The 20553-nt window shown below is 47.6% G+C and overlaps 1 protein-coding gene across 1 annotated transcript in view; it reads left to right on the top strand.

The window, feature by feature from the left end:
• SUSD4 (sushi domain containing 4) overlaps window positions 1-20553 on the top strand; it is a 123753-nt gene that overhangs the window by 91395 nt on the left and 11805 nt on the right. The window contains exon 5 of the mRNA XM_007450223.1: window positions 2597-2785. Coding sequence (XP_007450285.1) covers window positions 2597-2785 — 189 coding nt within the window. The remainder of the gene's footprint in view (window positions 1-2596; window positions 2786-20553) is intronic.

The following is a 20553-nucleotide window of genomic DNA, read 5'->3' as shown; positions in this document are numbered from 1 at the left end:
AACCGTTCCAAGGGCATTTTTTTCCCCGGAACTTTGTGTTTTAGAGATCCATGTGCCGATGCTTCCTGCTCCCTGTGGGTCAGAGTTAGTTTTTTACTTAGGGGATGCAGTCTATCCACATGGGTAGCTTAGAACCACACTCCTTCTCAGAAGGAGGCAGGGGCACTGTCACGTGTACCCACACATTGGAACCCTGCTCAAGGTTCTAACACATTCCCTTGTTGGTGTTGATTTGCTTATCTTTTTTTTTTTTTCCTCTCAATTATTGATCCTGTTTATGCCTGATTGCCAAACTCCCTTCACACATTTCACTTTTGCCATGGACAGTGTCAATTTTCAGCTCCGAAAAAAAAATCCTTTAAGACCATTGGGACTGCCCAAAAGGATAGCTGGGCACCATGCGTTTCTGATCTGGTCCATCCTGAGTGTGGCTTGTTCTGGGCAGGGATCTTTGGGGTCTGTGGGGTCTGCGGGGCTCCAGGACACCAGGATGCAGCAGTGCAGGTTGACCCTTGACGACCCCAGAGTGAATGCCTCCTACATTCTGCACCCCTCACTGTGGTGTCTGTGTCTGCTCTGATACAGACACAGACACCACAGTCTAAGGCGCCGACCCGAGCAGTTTGCTGAATATGCAGCTCTTCGACGCTTGTATTGTAATGTGTCAGAGAGTCATCTTAAGAGAGGAGTTCCGTCATCTGCTGCAGTGCCTGCGTGATATAGTTTGTGCTTGGTGATTGGAAGGGAAAGTAGGTTTTTCCATTATCTGTTATTTACTTCACACACAATTAGTTCTCCCCGGGAAGAGCACAGCTCTGCAGGGTCATTATTCCCTCCAGTGAAGCTGCTGAAGCCAATAAGAAATACACTAATCACAGCAGATGCCACACCAAGTGGGCTGCTGTGCCACTGGGAATGTTCCACTGGGCTGCACAGGCTTCAGGACAAAAGGCAGCTACTGTTTTACAGAAGTAGGGATTGAGCCCTCATGCTCACTCAGATGGCACACAGTATTCTGTGCATGGTGCACAAACTCGCTACAGCACATCTGCTCAAAGCCTGGTGCCACGGCAACAGCACCCGGAAACCTGTAGCAGTGCAAATCCTTGAGCTCCACACGGACCCACTGAACCAGAAGCTCTGGGTGTGTGGGCCAGCAGTCTGTCCTACAAGCCCTCTCTGTGTTATTCTCAAGTTTGAGAACCACTGTGTTACGTGTTACTTTCCTATTTCACCTAAAACACAATGGGATTTTCAAAACTTTCGTTGCACTACGTCAGACAGGTGTCTGTTCCATTATCTGCTGCCATGGAACCCAGTTTGCATCCTAACCTTCTCAAGCTGCCCACCACCACTGCTGAAACAGGAAATAGTCTCTCTTCCCTCTGTGGCACCTCAGTGGTTCTCAGCCTTGATGGCATTTTAAGATTATGTGGGGAGCTTTAAAAAAGATAGGGGTGTCCAGGCTGGATACCTACCCAGGCACAGGTCTGGGCATTAGTGTTTTTAAAAATTTCCTCAGGTGAAAAGGGAACCCTCCTACACTGTTGGTGGGAAGGCAAGTAGGTGGGGCCATTGTGGAAAACAGTATGGAGGTTCCCCAAAAAACTAAAAATAAAATTAACATATGACCTAGCAATCCCCCCCCCATGCATCTATCTGGACAAAACTTTAATTCAGAAAGATCCATGCACCCCAATGTTCATAGAAGCACTGTTTACAATAGCCAAGACATAGAAACAACCTAAATGTCCATCAACAGATGAATGGATAAAGAAGATGTGGTACATATATACAATGGAATATTACTCAGCCATAAAAAAGAATGAAATAATGCCATTTGCAGCAACATGGATGCAACTAGAGATTATCATACTAAATGAAGTAAGTCAGACAGAGAAAGACAAATACCATGTTATATCACTTATATGTGAAATCTCAAATATGACACAAATGAACCTATCTATGAAACAGAAACGGACATAGAGAACAGACTTGTGGTTGCCAAGGGGGAGGGGGTTGGGGGGAGGGACGGAGTGGGAGGTTGGGATTAGCAGATGTAAGCGATTATATACAGAATGGATAAACAGCAAGGTCCTACTGTATCACACTGGGAACTATATTCAGTATCCTGTGATAAACCATAATGGAAAAGAATATAAAAAAGAATGCATGGATATATATGTCTAACTGAATCACTTTGCTGTACAGCAGAAATTAGCACAACATTGTAAATCCATTATACTTCAGTGAAAAATAAATTAATTAAAAACTTTCCTCAGGTGATTCTAACATGCAGTCAGGGCTGGAACCACTGGCTAGGGGTGTCCCGATCCACAGCTCCACCTCTCGTTACCACTTCCCTACTCGTCTGACCCTCTCCATGCCGCTTGCAACTATATAAGCAGATGCCTGCTTTAGAAATAGAATAGGTACACAGATAAGGAGGTCTGAGCATTTAAGACCAAGGTGCGCGGTCCTCGGAGGCCATGCCACGTTTTCAGCAGGGGAAACCGAAAGACGTATAGCGCTTTGTCTTTCAGGTGTACAAAGATGACCACGTGAGACACTTCCCTTTTTCTTTCCCACATCGCAGGCTGCCTGAGACCGCTCACCTCTTCTAATGGCTATGTGAACATCTCCGAGTTCCAGACCTCCTTCCCAGTGGGAACTGTGATCTCCTACCACTGCTTTCCTGGATTCAAACTCGAGGGGTCGGAGTATCTTGAGTGCTTACACAACCTCATCTGGTCGTCCAGCCCACCCCGGTGCCTTGCTCTGGAAGGTATCACATCTTATTCTTTTGGAAGTTGAATTTTGGCTTATTAAAGTGGATGTTTCACTAGGAGGTAAAGAGCTGAGAATTAAGGTCAGCAATAACTTCTGTTCCCTGAGTACACATTGCTTGCAGAGGCAGCAAGCCTGATCATCTGCCATGAAGCAATACTTACAACCAGACATAAAACTGGCTTCCCCCATTCTCAGGCTTAAAGGGGATGAAAGAGAAAAGTTTCAAGCGTCAAAGGTTACACTGCAAAATATTGCAAAGTTAAATGAAATGTCTTCAAAAATTAATTTTCTCTGTACCAAATGAAAACAGATTGTATTATGGCATCATTAATCTCACCCCTCATTTTATTGTTGTGTCAGTGTTTCCTCCTATTTCCATTCATTTTATGGCTTGGCTCTAAATGTTTTGCTGCAAGCACACACTTGGAAGCCTGAAACCAAGAGATCTTTCCTCCTTGTTTTTGTTAAATATATGTGATTATTTTTGAGTGTGGTTCACTAAAGACCACTAATCAGTAGTATGAAATGGTCGGGGTGGGAGGTGGTCAGAGCATCCACTGCTGGAATCAGGCCAGTGTCTACAGAGTCTATAGAAACTTCTCCTAGGCAAGCTGGGCATGCTGGCTCAACCCTCACTTTAATTCAGGTCTTGAAATTATGATCGTAGGGAACAAACACCGACTTACTTCCTGTCATCTGAATACGGTGGGTGGGAGGGGTGTCTATACGGGGAAAGAAAAAAATGAAAGGAAATCTCCAATCAAGAGCCCCTCCAAAGCCCATCTGCAGCTTTTCTTGGGAAACAAATCAAGACACAGTAGAACGTAGAAACAAACAAGTTCTCACAAGCACCGTCTGCCTCCACGCGTGCACCTCAGTGTGGGACGAGGTCAGATTAGGAGGTGTGTTATGGGGGGTGACAGCCAGAGAGATCAGAGGTGTCTCCTAAGGAAGACCATGGACTGGCTGGAGCCATGGAGCCTCCTTAGAGAGAAAGGAGGAAGGGGTGCAAGGGAGGGGAGCCTGGTGCTTGAAGGAGAGAGAATGGCAGCCGGGGCCGTCAGTGGTGCTCATCTCCTAGGCTGGTGAGCGGAACCCCCGCTCGCCCCTACTTCCCACCCATCCTAAATCTCCTAGGGGGTCAGAGCCCACAGTAGAGAGAGATAAAATACAGGACACCCAGTTAAATCTGAATCTCAGATAAATAGCAAATAATTTTTTAATGTGAACATGTCCTAAATATTGGATGGGACTTACTCATGGTCAACAAGTGTTCTTTGCTTATCCGACCTTCACCTATAACTCAGTGTCCTGTATTTTCATTTGCCACATCTGGCAACCCTAGCCCTAGAGGGATAAGGGTATCTCCTGTTGCCACTGGGAACAGCTTTTCTGCCGTCTGGACACCTCTGGCCAGCGTGGTGAGTGTGGGCTGCTGGTGAATGGGGGCTTTTCTTGTTCCTGGAGGTTTCTCCCTGCTCAGATAAGCAGAACTAGAGGACCTGTTAGAGGTATCATGTTACAATTATATCAGTTTTAAATGCTATTTGCAAATCTTTTCAAATTCAGTTCAAACACCTTTCAAGCCATCATATTCTAAGCTTCATTTTGAGACTTTGAAAGCAGTTTTTCTGGAGCTTAGGGAATATAATGTGAATAGGCATAAAACAGAATCTCACTTTAAGGGGCAGTGAGCTAAGGTTATGTACGGGAAGCCACGACTGGCTTCTGATTGGAAATGAGTCTCGTGATTTAGCACAAGTCCCTTTTTCTCTGCCAGCCTGGCCTGTGCCCGAAGGGGACGCTAAAAGTCCAGGTGACAGCTGCCTGCGACAAGAAGGCCACCTAATACCTTTTTGTCCTCCATTTTTTAAAAAATAATATTTACATCCTTATTTTCAATACATGTTCCTTTCAATTACCTGATGCAATTAGTTTGTGAGACCCTTAAATGCTACCCTGGCTAAAGGCACCGAAGACATGATTCTAAACTGAGAGGGGCAGAGAGGACTAAAGGGTTTTTTGTCTCAAGACTTCATAGAAGCTGGGTTAAAATAGAAGGTAAGGATCCACGAACAAAAAGTATCCAGATGCACCTGAGTGTTGGTATTTCCTTAGCTCTTACTTGAATAGTGTATCATCTTTTTCAAAGGCGGTGCCTTATTTATGCAAATTGTCAAATGGTATTCAACGTACATGCACTGTCCCGAGGGAATCTACCCACCCCTTTAATATATCACCCATGGTCCCCCATCCCCTCATTTTTTTTTCTGTCTTCCTGAGCACACAATTTGATTTTTCTTGATGGCAGAGTGAAAATTATTGCACTGTGCTGTGGAATCATGACACTCTTCGGGGGCTTTGAATAATATATTAGGGCGTTCTGACCCCTGATATGACTGGGTCTGGACAGCTGTGCCATGGAAGCCTTTCTCTGTGAGCTTTTTATCCCTTTCCTGTCTCCCTGTTAATCCGTCAATCCATCATGTGTCACTGTACCTGTCACTTCAGTTCCCGCCACCCCTCGAGCTCTTTTTTCTAACCTGCCACAAGCCTGGAGACGGAATCACCAGGATGGTCATGGAGGCGCTGTAGCGTATTGATTAGAGTGTGGGTTGGCATCAGACTGGCTGAGTTCACATCCTGAGTTTCCTACTTAATCAGTTTGACCTGGGGCAAGTCGCTTAGCTTCTGTCAGCCTCTACTTCCTCATCTGCAGAATGCGGGAGATGATTGTACCTGTGGGACTGTGAGGGTCCAGTGTGATAACAAATGTAACACATTTAGTGAAGTGCCGGGTGCACGGTAGGTGGTCGATCAAGTGTCCATCGTTATTAGTGCTATTAGACTTGTGTACAGAGTCACACTAAATGAGAATCTGGGCATGGCTGTGTGAACAAAATACCCAGGCTTTTATGCATTTACACTGCAACATCGTGTTGGTTGTTCAGAGGAGATTTTGGTTACTTGCATACTTTTTTTTTTTTTTTGCGGTACGCGGGCCTCTCACTGTTGTGGCCTCTCCCGTTGCGGAGCACAGGCTCTGGACGCGCAGGCTCAGCGGCCATGGCTCACGGGCCCAGCCGCTCCATGGCATGTGGGATCTTCCCGGACCGGGGCACGAACCCGTGTCCCCTGCATCAGCAGGCAGACCCTCAACCACTGCGCCACCAGGGAAGCCCCGGTTACTTGCATACTTTTAACTGTGTTTGTATAAGATGAATCGCAGATAATGGGAGGAAGTACTGAACAATAATAATGATTGCCAGTAATCTTGAGAGCTTACTATGTATCGGAATGTTTGACAAAGTATCTCATTTAGTCCTCCTATTGCCTTTGTGAGACAAGTACTATTTTTTGTTTTTTATATTTATTTGGCTGCTCCGGGTCTTAGTTGCGGCACACGGGATCTTTTTTGTTTGGTTGTAGCATGCGAACTCTTAGTTGCGGCATGTGGGATCTAGTTCCCTGACCAGGGATCAAACCCGGGCTCCCTGCATTGGGAGTGCGGAGTCTCAGCCACTGGACCACCAGGGAAGTCCCAGACAAGTACTATTTTTAATCCCATGTTACTGCTGAGCAAGCCCAGGTTTCTAGAGATTCAGTAACTCAGCCAAGGTCACACAGTTAGTAAGTGGGGGGTGGGGACTCGAACAAGGGTCTTTGCCACTTGAAAGCTCATGCTCTTCATCACTAAGGTGCATTATGTAATTATGCGTGATCTGATTGGTTCTGATTTCTTTACAATTTGATGTTTTTATAGCCATTTTTTTAAAGCATCAAAAAACTTAAAACAGTTATCACACAGGAAGGGATTTGTTCTTCTAGTCCAATCCTCCTCCCTGTAGAAATCCCAGCTGCAGGGGGCCGTGAGCCGGGTGGCAAAGGGCACTCCCCGCTGCCCCGCACGTGCCCATGAGTCACCCCGTTACAGCAGAGCCTCACTTCAGCCACTGGGCTGCGCAGGGATTGTGTCTCCTCTCGCAGACCGGGTGACTGACACCTTGAAGGGTGGCGTGACTTGTCCACGCTGCCAACCCTTGGCCGTGGCTTCCTCCACTGCATGGCGTCTCCTCTCCCTAGCGGCATGGAGCAGGCTTTGCTGGCGCCACTGTTGAGCGGCAGCTGTCACACTCAGTGTCAACCATCCCGTAACTGAGGCCTGGCTTCATGAAGGACTTTATAATTTGGAAGGAAAAACTCTGGCAGCCTCACCAAAGGTGAGAATTCCCAGGCCCAGTAGAAAGGTGTGGGTGACGTGTTTCAAAGGCCTGGGGCCGTGGCACCTGGCTTATTGAGTGGTATGACACCCGTCTTCTGTCTGTTTTCCCACAGCCGGGTTGTGTGGGGTAAAACACCTGAAATCACAAAATCTTGGACCCCAGTGTTGGCTACGTCATTTTAAAATGCATGAATATATAAATTTGAGCCTGGAAGGAGCCCCACGGTTTTCTATGTGCTGGTCTTTCGCGCTGTGTGTCTGCGCGCTTTTCTTTATCTCTGTGTGTCTTCATGCTTTCCATTCTCAGGTCGTCTTCATCTCTGAGGCTTTCATTGCTCTCTCCTTCATACACACACACACACACACACACACACACACACACACACACACATACATGCACTGAATCCAAGAAATCTTTAAAAAAAAAAAAAAACAACCTTTGACAGTGAATGTGGGCATTTTCTCATTTATAAGTGCTAAGAACTCTGTTTACACTGTCAGCAGTGTTTATTGGACACTTGGTAGGCACAGAGCGACACCGAATTGGGCTCTGGGGAATTACAGAGAAAGAAAAGGACATCACTCTTTACTTCGAAGACCTTACAGTCTAATGGGGAGAACGAGATGACAAATCCCATTACCTAGAGACTAGCGTCATCACAGACCGCACCGCGTATGCCCACAGCTACCTTAACCAAAGGGCACGTGCGTGCTTCTGCATTTGGAAGGAGGGAAAGGAAAGTTCTGGTAGGTGGTATCGCAATTGTAAAATGAAAATTTCTGTCTGGGGATCTATGAGTTTTTGCGTCTTTTCCCTGAAGGCCAAACAGAAGTGTGTTTTTTGTCTCTGCTTGGGCTTTGGGAAAAGAGAAAGAGTCTAAACATCTTACTCATTTGGAAGGACTGTGCATTTTGAAGCTCTGTAGAGCTCAGTAGCCCAGGCAACATGCCTTAGTGTGTGTGAGGAGTGCCGGCCCAATGGTTTGAAGGTGGAATATAGGAGAATATTGAGGGGCATAAAAATAAGCAAACGAACCAAGCACGCAACAGACGGTTACAGGCAAGGCTGCAAAGACACATGTCTAGGAAGTGGTACTAACTCCCCAGAATCCCATAGACACTGTGATGTTAGGGCTGCAAGGGATGCTGGCTACAGGTGGCTGCAGAAAAGGGCTCTTTGTCTGCATGGGGAAGAACCATGCAAAAGCCTTACGTATCAGAACACTCCATTCACATGCAAGTTTTCAAATGTCCTGGAGGTAGTAATACGGGTGCTGGGTATCTGTTGACAGGAATTCCTGGGAGCAGGTTAACGACAGCAGAGTTCACACGACTGCCTCTCTGAGGCAGGTAGCAAGGGCTGGGAGGACAGGTCGTTGACGCCCAAAGTTGGGAGTTTTTAGTCCCTGGTTGTGACCTCCCCACTTAAAGATTCCTCTGTTTCCCAACCATTAAATTAGAGGGCTGGATCCTTTAACCAAAAGTCCTTCTTTCAATAGCCTCTGGGGAAAAAGATGGGATCAGATCTAGAAAGGACCAGTCAAACATTTAGTGAGATTAGAGTTTGAAAAGAAAGAAACCCAAATCAGTGGTATATGCTATTTTAAATAAATGCCCGTGAGATTCATGTATGCGTTCAGTAAAAATTTTTATGTTCGTATGCCGAGTATTTTGCAAGGCACGGAGGATACAGAGGCAAACTAGTGACATGAGGTCTGTGCCCGCTGGGCTCACCCATCCCATGTGCAGTTCCTGAAAGTTCACTCTACACAGCTGGGGCTCAGTTCTGAATACCCCATTTCTAAGTTTTCAGGGCCTTTGGTGGTAGAGAAGATTGTTACCTACTCTGAGGCCGCCTGGAAGGGGTTCCCAAGGGGGGGTCTCTATGGTTTTGAAGGACCTGGGAGCCACTTTTTGCTGTGTTGGATTGTCTGCCACGTGGTGCCTGGGCTCCATTCCGAAGGCAGTGGGAACACGGGCTTCCCAGGAGGACCACGCGCGTGGACCCCGGGACCCAGGAGAGTTTGTTGTGCTTGTGTGTTTGCTTTTCCCAAACAGAGAAATAAATCGCTCCAGGAACCGTAGGGGCCTACGGTTTCATTTGCCATGACTTAGGTGGGGGCTTCCCCAATGCTGACCTTTCAACAGACTTTCTCAGCCTCATGGCTGGCATTTCTCCCAGGAACAAGCAAACCTGACCTCATTAGAAGCTGAATATCCAAGACGTTTTGTTTTTAAATCCAACCAGTCCCCAAACTCAGAATGCCCAAAGTAATTCCCAGCCCCCCACCCCTTCCCATCCATTTCACTGCTCACACGGTCAGAGATGGAAGCTTAATCAGTTTCAGATGCAATTACAACGAAAGGCAGCAGCCAGATTTCCTAAGAACCTACGAGTGCCCAGGGGTCCTTTTAGGTCTGCATCCTTATATAAGAAAAGAAGGAAAAATAAGAAACTGAAAAACCCTGTTTGGTCAAATGTGAAATTACTTGAAAGGTTCCAATTTGGGATCAAAACTCAAAGCCAATTTGGACGGGGTGGGTTCCCAGCTCCTGAGTGGCCTTTTCAGTGTGCTTTGTTGCCTAGTCAAAACTCGTTTCTGGTACAAGAAGCGCCCGGAGGCAAAGGCACTGGCAGGGATCTCTCTCCAGGAGCCCTGCCTTCGCGCAGAAGCACCTCGGGACTTTAAATGAATCCTGTGTAGGAACAAGAAAGAGAGAGGAAGAACCCGGGCCTCCTCAGAAAAGACCTGCCCTGTGTCTTATCCTCAGTAGATAACACTCAAAGGAATAATCACAGCCCACCCTGTGCCAAGGTGGTTCCCATTTTACAAAAGGAAAATACGAAGCACAGAAAGGAGTCCAGGCCTGGTCCGAGGAAGGCTGCTGTAAATTACTGTCCGTGGTGAGGTCACGTGTCGCCGTGTCATCCCCTAAACCAGAGTCAGACGTGCACTCCCATGGAGCTGTGTCCCTCCTGCTGCCATGGTCTCACCAGACAAGCGAGGTCTCTCGCGCCTTCCTGCCCAGCCATCCTCGACCACAAAGTGGCCAACTGGACCTCTTAATTAGCTGGAAACTTCTGTATTAAATCTTAAGTCAGGGGCTTCCCTGGTGGCGCAGTGGTTGAGAGTCCCCCTGCCAATGCAGGGGACACGGGTTCGTGCCCCAGTCCGGGAAGATCCCACATGCTGCGGAGCGGCTAGGCCCGTGAGCCATGGCCGTTGAGCCTGCGCGTCCAGAGCCTGTGCTCCGCAATGGGAGAGGCCACAACGGTGAGAGGCCCACATACTAAAAAAAAAAAAAAAAAAAAAATCTTAAGTCAGTCAAGGGAAATGACAGAACCAAGTCACAGTGGGATTTATTGGTGCTGATTTGGGACCATTGATCATAGAATTCAGAGCTTAGAAAGCCTTAGACATCACCGGTTTACCTTTCCCCCACCCTACGCACTGCACCCTGGCACTCCCTTTGCAGAAATGAATCAGCAGTGCTGGAGATGAGTGGATTTGTACGAGGTCTCGGGGCCTGGGAGTGCCAGCGAGGTTCCCACCCCTGTACCCCGGCTGTTGGTGGATGTCTGCTCCATGCCAGGCCCTGTGGAGGCCCATGATCTCTCATCCTAATAAGCGTCATGAGAACTGAGTGTGGTGCCAACGGCAGATGAGGAAACTGAGGCTCAGAGAGTCTCCCCACTTTCCCAAGGTCACGCTGCTCACAAGCGGTGCAGCAGGGGGCCCCCTGAGCCCACGCTTTCTATCTACACTGCTCTTCCAGGCGCTCCTAGGACCCAGGGTACCTGCTGGAGATTAGGGCCTGGGCTCTGATCCTAGCTCTGCTGCTTGCAGAGAGTCCATTTCGTTGGATGGGAAGGGAGTGAGTGGCAAGAGCTGATTTCTGAGGCTCTTTCGTAGCCGCCACGTTCCCTGACTCTGCTCCGAACCAGAGCACACCGATCCAGAGAGGCCATCCTGTCCTCCGCTGGCTCTGGGAGCAAAGCAAAGGGAGAGTTTCTCCCCTGGACGACTGCTGACAGTTTCCCGGAGGCGCGTATTCAGTCAACCCATGAGCCTTCACCACCAGTAGGCAACTGGCAGGGAGAGGAAATAGATGTTTGTTGGGGGTCATCTTGGCAGCGGGCACTTCACTTGCCTTTTTTTAGCTTTAAAACAACTCCAGGGATTGTTATGCCCCTCTTCACTGACAGTCAGCCGGCTGGTAACATGGCCTCGGGGAGTAAATTGCAGAGCCGGGATTCAGAAGATTCAAAAGATCCAGCCCTGACCTGACTCCCCAGCTGTGCTTCTCTCCTGCCCCTGCTGGCTCCTGCGAGAGAGGCCAGGTCCCTGCCTTCTGAATAATGTGCTCAGCTGCCAGTGGGCCACTTTTTTCTCTTCTGATGTTCCCTGTAACGTGGATTTTTATCATGTAAGAGATTTTAGAGGGAAGAGGAGGATACACTATATGATTTGGCCCAAGCTGCACTGCATATAATGTTGGACAACATGGGAACTTTCCCTTCCTCCGTCCCTTCTCCCACTCCCTTCCTTCCTTCCTTCCTTCCTTCCTTCCTTCGTCCCCTCCTTCCCTCTCTCCCTCCGTCCTTCCCAGTTAGGACTCTGGTACCAACCAGAGATGTACTAGATGCTGTGGGGCTATTGCTATTAGGAATTCAAGTCCTGCTCACCAAAAGTGGAGTGATAATAGCAGCGACCCACTGGTCACCCACAGCCACCCAGGCCTCCCAGCATTCAGAGGAGACCAGCTGGCCAGGACCAGGGTCTCCATCAGTCTCTCCTGGGCTCTCAAGCTTCCTGCAGACTCACCCGTGATCCTGCCAGCAGCTGAATCCAAATGAAATGGAGTGAGCAGACAATGAAGAAAGGAGCAGTGAATGTTCTTTTTTCTCTCTTGTTTACTCAGTGTAGCACTGGGACCTCTATATGGGAAGAGGGGGAGAGGGCTTCTTTATCTGCTTATCTGACCCTATACCCTTCCCTTTCTTTCTCTTCTAAATGTAAGAGGATTATACAAGGCTAGGAAATACTTGGCCAGGTGGTTTTGTCCTGTCCTCAAGGCTCTGAGACCCCGGGGGTCCCTAGGAAGCCAGCAGGTCCAAGGTAGCTTTGTTCCAGCTGCCCCCACCCCCCGCTCCATGGCACTGTTTTACATACTTGCATCTCGTGTTCCCACTTAAGATTTATTGGAAGAAAGAGCTTCCCAGTGTAAAGTATGAAAATCATTCATCTAATTCCGCCTCCTTAGAAACTTGAGACCAGAGAAATGAAGTGATTTGCCAGGTCACAGCAGAATTCCTCCATCTCCTCAGACTCCCAGCCTTCAAGTATGTGAGTGGATGGCTAATTTCGAACCCTCATTAGGCACCCAACTTCCATCCGTCAACGTCTTACGGGATTTCCCCATCTTATTCTCAAAAACAGAAGACTCTTCAGTTCCCTGAAGACAGATGTGTTCCCTGGGCCTGGAAAAGAAATCTCAGGTCGTCCCCCTGTCATGTGTCAGTGACGCTGGCGAGGGAGAAGCCCTGTCTGAAGCAACGTGGAGGTCGCTTTGTGAACTGAAAAATGTCTTCTGCCATCTTGGCACACGTGTTAGGGCATCACATCCTCTCCTGTTCTGTTTCCTGGCAATGAAAATTCCTGTATCCGGCGCTGTTTGTATCACAGCTACCTTGCCTGTGACCCTCATGGGGTTTTTTCTTAGAAGAAAATGCAGACTAGCAAGCAGCTTTGTTAATTTATTGTTCACAAGCAATAGTAAATTATTCTAATACTATTTCCATGTACTGTTCATACATTACAGCAGAGTGATTACCAGAAAATAGCCACCTGCGTGTCATAGCAGCATTTCTGAGGGATCACTGTGCTTAATTTTCCTCTCTCTCTTTTCTTTATACAATAAGTAATTGCCGCTGTAGCAGTTCCTCTCCTTGGGCACACGTCTCTCTTGTATTCAAGAGTAGATTGTGCCATGGCATCAAGAAGCTTCATGATTCTTTTCTTTTTTTCCTTTTTTTTCTTTTTTCTATATTGAATGCAGAAACACTAAGAAATCCTAAGAAAACCAAGAGACCTTGTTCCTATTTTTCAAGTGGAACCAAGTCCTCAGGCTTCCCAGCTACTACACTATGGGCTCTTATTCTCTTGAACTGTATGACTTCTGATCTGATAGATGGCCCTGAACTCACCCTCAGCCTCTCTCTCCAGGCCTGCTGTTTGCCAGCCGTAGCCCCTCGGCAAGCTCTGCCCACCACCTTGCTTTCCTTTTAACCTCCTTGGAAACATATAGCCATCAACCCTCCAGCTCTCCTAGGATCATCATTTTTTTTTTTTTTTTAACCTCGTTCAATTGCAGAGATTTTACACTGACATCAAAGAAGAGAACTGATTCCTTTTCCCACCAAAGGTGAGCAAAGGTGGCAGAGTTCTGGACTGGTTTCTCAAATCAAGGAAAGAAGAGAACACCAACGGGGGACTTGGCTAACCGCCGCCCCCCGCCCCAATGTACTGTCACGTTCAGAGATGGGATCCCACCAGATGGGCTCGGACCCAACTTCTCCCAAGGCCCCTACCCCTCAGCTCTCACCCGGGCAGGCAGCCTGTCCTGGAGCAGATTCAGGCCCCAGGGGGACACAGTGGATCTGAAGCCAGGCACCATCACTCATGTTTTTATGGAAATGTCTCCTGGTTGCAAGGCACAGGGGTGGGGTTGAATCTGCGGAAACGGAAGAAATCGGAAGCCCCCTCGTGCTGGCTCTGTCAAAACACTGTGTCAGATTGTGTCAGTAGGGATGCTGCAAATTTTCTGTAGTGGAAGCCACTGGTATAAAACGAGACTCCTACACGCAAGCTTCTCCTGGGGTCAGTGTTCTGAATTAGTCTGAATTCCAAACCTTCCATGGCAGAGAGATCTGAGCTCTTTCACCCCTTTTTTGCAGGCCAGGCTGGATTCGAGGGGACAAAGACGTGGGGACCAATCCCTTTCAGCCACCGTGTTCATGGTTCTCACCAAAACGTATTTCTGCTTTGCCTTGTAATCTCCTCATATTTTTGCAAAGCTCACAGGCGTGCAAGCAGAGGTCTTTATTTTGTGATGTTTAAATGTCAGGTCAGTGAAAGGAACGCACAACTAAGCAACTGCAAAGCTGCGGCCAGTGGTTTGAGCCACTGGCTATGCTGAGAGGGTGACTTTATCACGCTCAGAAAATAGATGGCTTGTACAGAAGGGAAAATCTTGGTGTTTTTCCTTAAACTCTAGAGTATCTTCTCCATCCCTGCTCCAGGCAGGATTTATTTCCTTCTTTCCTCTCTGGAAAGTTAGATGACTTGTATTTCACGATAGTAAAACCTCTTGCAATCAGGTGCAACCCAGAAGATAATAAATCCCTTCAGTCACTCCCTGCCTTTTACAGACCCAGAGTCACCAGGAGGTATTTGGCAGGGTGGTTTGGGGGTCATTCCTCCCCAGTTCCCACCCCCAGCCCCACTTTTCTTTGTCCTTCTTTCTTTCTTTTTTTTTTTTGGCCGAGCTGCTCGGCTTTCGGGATCTTAGTTCCCTGACCAGGGATTGAATCCGCACCCTCAGCGGTGAAAGCACCAAGTCCTAACCACTGGACTGCCAGGGAATTCCTGCAACCCCACTTTTCTTCACAAGCAGTTACCAGAGTTCCCTTTTTTCCCTAAAGTGATTAGAAGTCTGGGATGATAGGCAGGTAAAATATCCACACCTGTCTGTGTCCATCTTGGTGTCTTGCATCATTCTTTTTTTTTTGTTAGAACCTATAACATAATATCTGTGTTCACAATCATTTTCTCTTTCTGTACAGGAGGACTTTTTGTTGTTTGGGGTTTTGTTTTTGCAAAAAGATGGTGCCCGACTCTAAATTGTGCCCAGATTTCTGTAAAGTCAAAGCGCTTAGCGGAGGTAGCCCTTCATCTGATCGTTCCTCCTCCTCCCAGTACCTGGGGCTCCTGCCGAAAAGTCTAGGACTTTGCTCACATGCTGGGCAGTTTGTTCTTCAATGGATGAGAACCTAATGCGTTTTCTAACGCCATCTCTTCCACTCATGGGAAGGGAGGTAACAGGTCCAGGCATTAAGGTGGTGGAAACAGCTGGAATTTTAAAGAAGCCAGTTACACTGGATTTTAGATTTTAAAACTAGTCCTTAGCTCAGGAGATCACAGGCAAACAACTGTGCCGACATCAATCTGTATTTTCATGCCATAAATAACTTATTCCAAGGGAATTTTTTTTGAATTGGGAAGAAAAGTAAATTTACAGGAAGCTAGGAAGTTAAGAGTTCTATAGACAACCATGACTAAAATTGCATGTAAGATTTACAGCTATTGTTTCTCCCATACTACTTGACCTTTTCAGAGATCCTGTGGTCCTTGGAGTTAACTGTGAGTGACTCTGTACTGTCCCCAGAGCACAAGGCTCCCCAACGTGGTTTCTGCCGTCACTACCCAAAGAGAAGAATGGTATCTCCCCAAGGAGCTCTTAAGGTTCCAGCCCTTGGATGCTGTCCTCCTGCATTGCTTTTATTCCACTCCATCCACTAAAGCATAGCTCATGAAATAGCCACTTTCATGTAAAACGATTCTTTTTTTTACTTCACTTTGAGGAAATCTTGGTATCTAGTTATTTCAGTGAGACATTCTGACATTAGCCGGGAAACCCTCCTGTTCTAGCCGGTTGCTTCCCTGTGGACCTGGCCCAAGCGCTTGGCCACTTCCTCCCAGGCCAAGGATAGACTCAAGCTGTACTAGTTTCCCAGCACTGCTGGAACAAAGTACCACAGGCTGGTGACTTAAAATTAATGTCTTCTCTCATGGTTCTGGAGGCTAGAAGTCCAAAATCCAAGTGTTGACTGGACCATGTTCCTTCGGAGACTCACCTTCCTTCTAGAGGTGGCCTTGGCATTCCTTGGCTTATAGCTACACCATTCCAGTCTCTGCCTCTGTCATCACGTGGTGTTTTCCCTATAAGTCTCTGTCTTCACATGGCTATCTTCCTTCTGTGTGTCTCTTCTCCTATTATAAGGATACCTATCATATTGGATCAAGGGCCCACCCTACTATAATATGACCTCATCTTAACTTTTACATCTGCAATACACCCAGTTTCCAAGTGAAGTCATATTCACGGGTAACCTGGGGTTAGGACTTCGACAGAACTTTTGGGGGAACACAATGCAACCCACACCGCGTGCTCCCCTTGCCTTGGCTTGAGAAGAAGCAGATGCTTCTTGTGTCTTCCTTGTACCTCTTGTGTCAGGTTTAAAGGACCGTCTTCAAAGCTTCCCAAACCCCAGCTGGCCAGCATCCTTGGACTCCACCCACAGCCCTGTCCTAAGCTCGACTCTCCTCTGGCCCTGTCCACAGCATCCTGCTGATGCCCACAAGTGGAACAGGAATGCTCTGTGTTCATCAGGGTTCCCCCATCTTGCCTTTCTTCTCTCTTGAGAGGCTCCAAGGCTTTTCCAAACTCTAACCCCACTGTGCACAGCCCACATCTTAGCAGATCAAGAAACCCATTCTGTCACATGTGGTCCTTGGGTGGCCTACACTCCCTTGTGCCTGTGCACACGTAAAACCCTACAGCAAGGCTCAGTGAGGGAGCACAGCTTCGGAGCAAAAGCCTCACTTAAGGTCAAATCCTAGGTCTGCTATTTATTTGACCTTGGACAAGTAACTTCTCTTTCTTGAGCCTCGATTCCCTTCTCTGTACACGTGAGGCCATAACAACATCTGCTCTGCAAAATTGTGGTTAGGGTGAGGTGGAACAGCGTGTGGCGTGTATGCTGCTCTCATGGTAGGGGCTTGTTCAAAGTTATCATTGGCCTTTCTGCTTGCATTTTCTCTCATTGGCTCATAATATAGCTACTACATACATAATATAGTTACTAATAATAGTAGCTGTCTGATTATCGGGCATCTGTTTTTGTGTCAGACACTGTGCTTGATTTACAGCTATTGTTTCTAATTTTTATACAATCTCCGCAGTGTGGGTGTTGCTACTCTTTTGCAGGTGATGGAAACTAAAGAGGTTCCGAAAGAGGTTCAATGAAGTGCCCAAGGTCACGTAGCTCCAAAGTATTTGAGCCAAGATTTGAACCCAAGAAAGTGCTCTTTGCGCTATGTAAAGTTGCCTGTAGGCAACTTCCATTAATCCACTGATGTTATGTCTTCCTGGCTTTTCTCACACTCTCTCCTTTCCTGCTCTTCTAGCTGACTTTTCCCCTTTCTTCGTTGTCCATGACTTCTAAGACAGTAGTTTTCAAATACATTCAGATGTCAGAAAAGCATAGTACTTTTCACAGAAGAGCAAGTTTTTTCTTTTCTTTTCTTTTCTTTTTTTTTTTTTTTGGCAGAACACTAAGGAATACTGTGTAAGCCTTAGAAGCACTTTTGCTAGCAGAAAACATAGCTATTATTTTCTGTGTACAGTATGGGACCATACACATAAGTGTACACATGCACATACATGCATGCACTCACACTCAGCTAGGAATAAAGCATAACCACTTGCTTTCCATTATCATGAACTTAGTACTCAATTATTTATTCCCTCATTTGCTAGGATTTGCTAACAGATAAGATTGAGAAGGCACAAGAAATTTAAGAAAACATTTATGGGATAAAAATTTGAAGTTCTGAACATCAATGCATTAGGTATTAATACCAGTGTAGTACCTTGGTCCAGTTTGTGCGGAAGGAACTTAAGAATTGCTGGAATACACCAGCAACATTTTATATTCAGCATGCTCTCATGGGGAAGGGTTTGCTGATTGCAGGGAAAGGCAGGAGACACCCGCTCTAAATGCTCCCTTCCCTGTGGGCTTTCTCTGTTAACTTGTGGGACACACACCTTTTTCATCTTGAGCCCCCGATTTCTCTCCCTTTCAGAAAGTTAAGATGCCCCAATTACCATCAGGCATTCCATCTGTGGGAACCCTATTTGAGAAGATGTTCACAGGCATCCGAACACTTTGACACCACAGATGTCTTGTGATTTATTTTCACGTCGTGGTGAGTGAGGCTGTACCGGGCTTAGCCCCTGGTGTTTGAGTCACTACAAAGAAGGAAGGACACCTCATTGGTACCCAGAAACACGGGTCAGAGTAAATCACGGTTTTACACCTGCTCCCTCACCTGTGTGCTCCTCTGCGGCTTCACTGTGCCTCCAAAACTAGGCACTTTGGATTTCTCTTATGTGAAGCCGTATTTTTTTTTTTTTTTTTTTTTTGCACTGAAGTTTCACAGTTGTCATCAGATGCATCGTGTGTTCCTTCAGGGACACCCTAATGTGGTGACTCCAAGACGGAAAGCAGATCAGAGCCCCTCCCTCGGGGCTGCTGGGTAATATTGTTTGATCTGTCAGCACATCTCCAAGCAAGTCAACACCGTGCCCCATCAGGCCTGGAAATAAGCAAAGGCCCAGCCTTGTCATCATTTGCTTCCATGGGTGGACACATTTATTGGCCTTCCGTGTTGTTACAGCAAAACAAAAGTGGAAAATGTTATGTGCTGTACAATGTTTATTGATTTTCCCTGAGCTGAAAGCAAGGTTTTGGACGTAGCCTTGGAAACAGCTATGATTTTGGCATGGAGGGTGCCAGGCAGCTTCCTGGCATCATCACCCAAACTTAGATCAGCCTGGGGAGAGCCGGTGGGGGCAGCGGCATTTTAATTATTAGAAGCCAGCAGAACTCCTGAAGGCAGTTTTGGCTGGTTCTGTACGTGTACAGAGCAGCGCCCGTGCTCTGGGTTCCTGAGAGGTGCTCGGATATCGTGCTGCTGGTATTGAGATGATGCCTTTGGACTTGAGACACAGACTTGCTGGCTTTCCCACCACCTCCCCGTGCTCTGCCAGGCCCGCTGAGTGCCAGATTCTGGCATTAAGAGCGAGTTTTCTCTCCTTGTCACCGCTGAGCTCAGCTACAAAGCTTCATCGTGGTCTTGGGGCAGCGCTTCTCAGACTGGACCGTGTGTGTGAGTCACCTGGGAATCTTGCTAAAATGAAGTTCCTGATTCAGTAGGACTTGCATGTGGCTTGAGATTATGCATTTCTAACAAGCTCCCGGCTGATCCCAAAGCTGATGGTCCATGGACAGCAGTGAAGGGCCTCGTGGAAGGGAAAGACTCTGACCAGAAACCGTGGCAACTTAATTCTCACGCTCGCTCCACTGGATGTTGTAAACCCTCCATCCCAGCAGGTGGAGAATGGAGGGAGATTCATCTCCCCAGCTCTCAAGTCTGGCCACCTAGGAGAATCACCTGGGGAGCTTCAGAGACCTGGCCACACCCAGGACCCCACCCAAGACCAGGTAGGCAAAGCTCCCCAGGTGATGCTGATGCCCAGGGTTGAAGGACCACTGACTTAAATCATCAAGATGCTCCTCAGATGTTAAGACGTTAACATGGTAGGGAGGGTGGGTGCCTGTCCTGGTAGCAGTGAACTGCAGGAAAGCGAGTGCTTTGCTGATCCACACTGTAGAGCGTAGACCCACTCCTGGGAGGAGGTTCCCAAAAAGGTATAGTGGCTCAAACCAAACAGAAGTTGATATTTTCACGCGTGGAATTAGTGAGTGTGGGTGGGTCAGCCAGTGCCTCCTCTCCACCCAGTCATTCAGGGGCCAATGGAGCCTCTGCTGTTTTCAAGGTGCAGCTTCTAAGGTCCTCTTGGGAGGTTGTCTCATTCTAGAAGCTTGGAAGAATTCCGTGCATCGGGCCTGGAGGAGTAGTTATCACTTCTGCTCACATTTTGTTGACCAGAACTTAGAGGAACAAGGGACACTGGGCAATGCAGACAGCTCTGTGCCCAGAAGGAAGAGGGGAACGGGATCGTGGGAGCAGCCAGCAGCCTCCAGCACCAGCCCTGTGGGGTGGATCTGGGCACATAGACTAAAGAGCCAGCTCCTTCCTACACGAGGACCACCCAGGGGGCTGCACGAAGCTTTGGAAGACGAAGAATGGAAACGCGCAATCCAAATACCTGGGCTCATGGCTCAGAAGGATTAAAAAAGTAACTAGAGGTGGTAATGTCTTACATTCTTCTGTTCCCCCCCCAAAATAATTTCTGTGAATGTTCACGAAGCACACAGACTATTTTTAGACCTCGTTTTCCCCTTCTGGACATAATGAAATATATACATGGGTGAAGGGCTGTGGTAAGTGATGTATGATTCTCAGCTCTGAGCTCCTCCTCCCTGATCAATGGCCTCGCCTCGCACTGCCTTCAGAGAGTGCGAACCTACAGATGGCAAGTCCCCCACATCTCCATCACCCTGGCTTCCATCCACTCGTCCCTGGTTCCAGCTCTAGTTCCTCCCTCCGGCCTCCTGCTGCTCCTGTCAAAGGCCAGTCTGTCCACTGATGTGCATAGGATCACAGCTCCTTTCACCTTCATAATGACCTTGCATTCCTTCTCCCACCCAGCATCACCAGCCTTGTCCTCCATGTTGGTCTGCTCCCGTAGAGGACATATAAAACAAGGTCCAGGGCTCCTGGCGGGGGTGG

Source organism: Lipotes vexillifer, unplaced genomic scaffold (assembly GCF_000442215.2).
Source record: "Lipotes vexillifer unplaced genomic scaffold, Lipotes_vexillifer_v1.1 scaffold203, whole genome shotgun sequence".
In the NCBI taxonomy this organism is placed as follows: Eukaryota; Metazoa; Chordata; class Mammalia; order Artiodactyla; family Lipotidae; genus Lipotes; species Lipotes vexillifer.
This window is presented reverse-complemented; position numbering and strand designations above follow the sequence as displayed.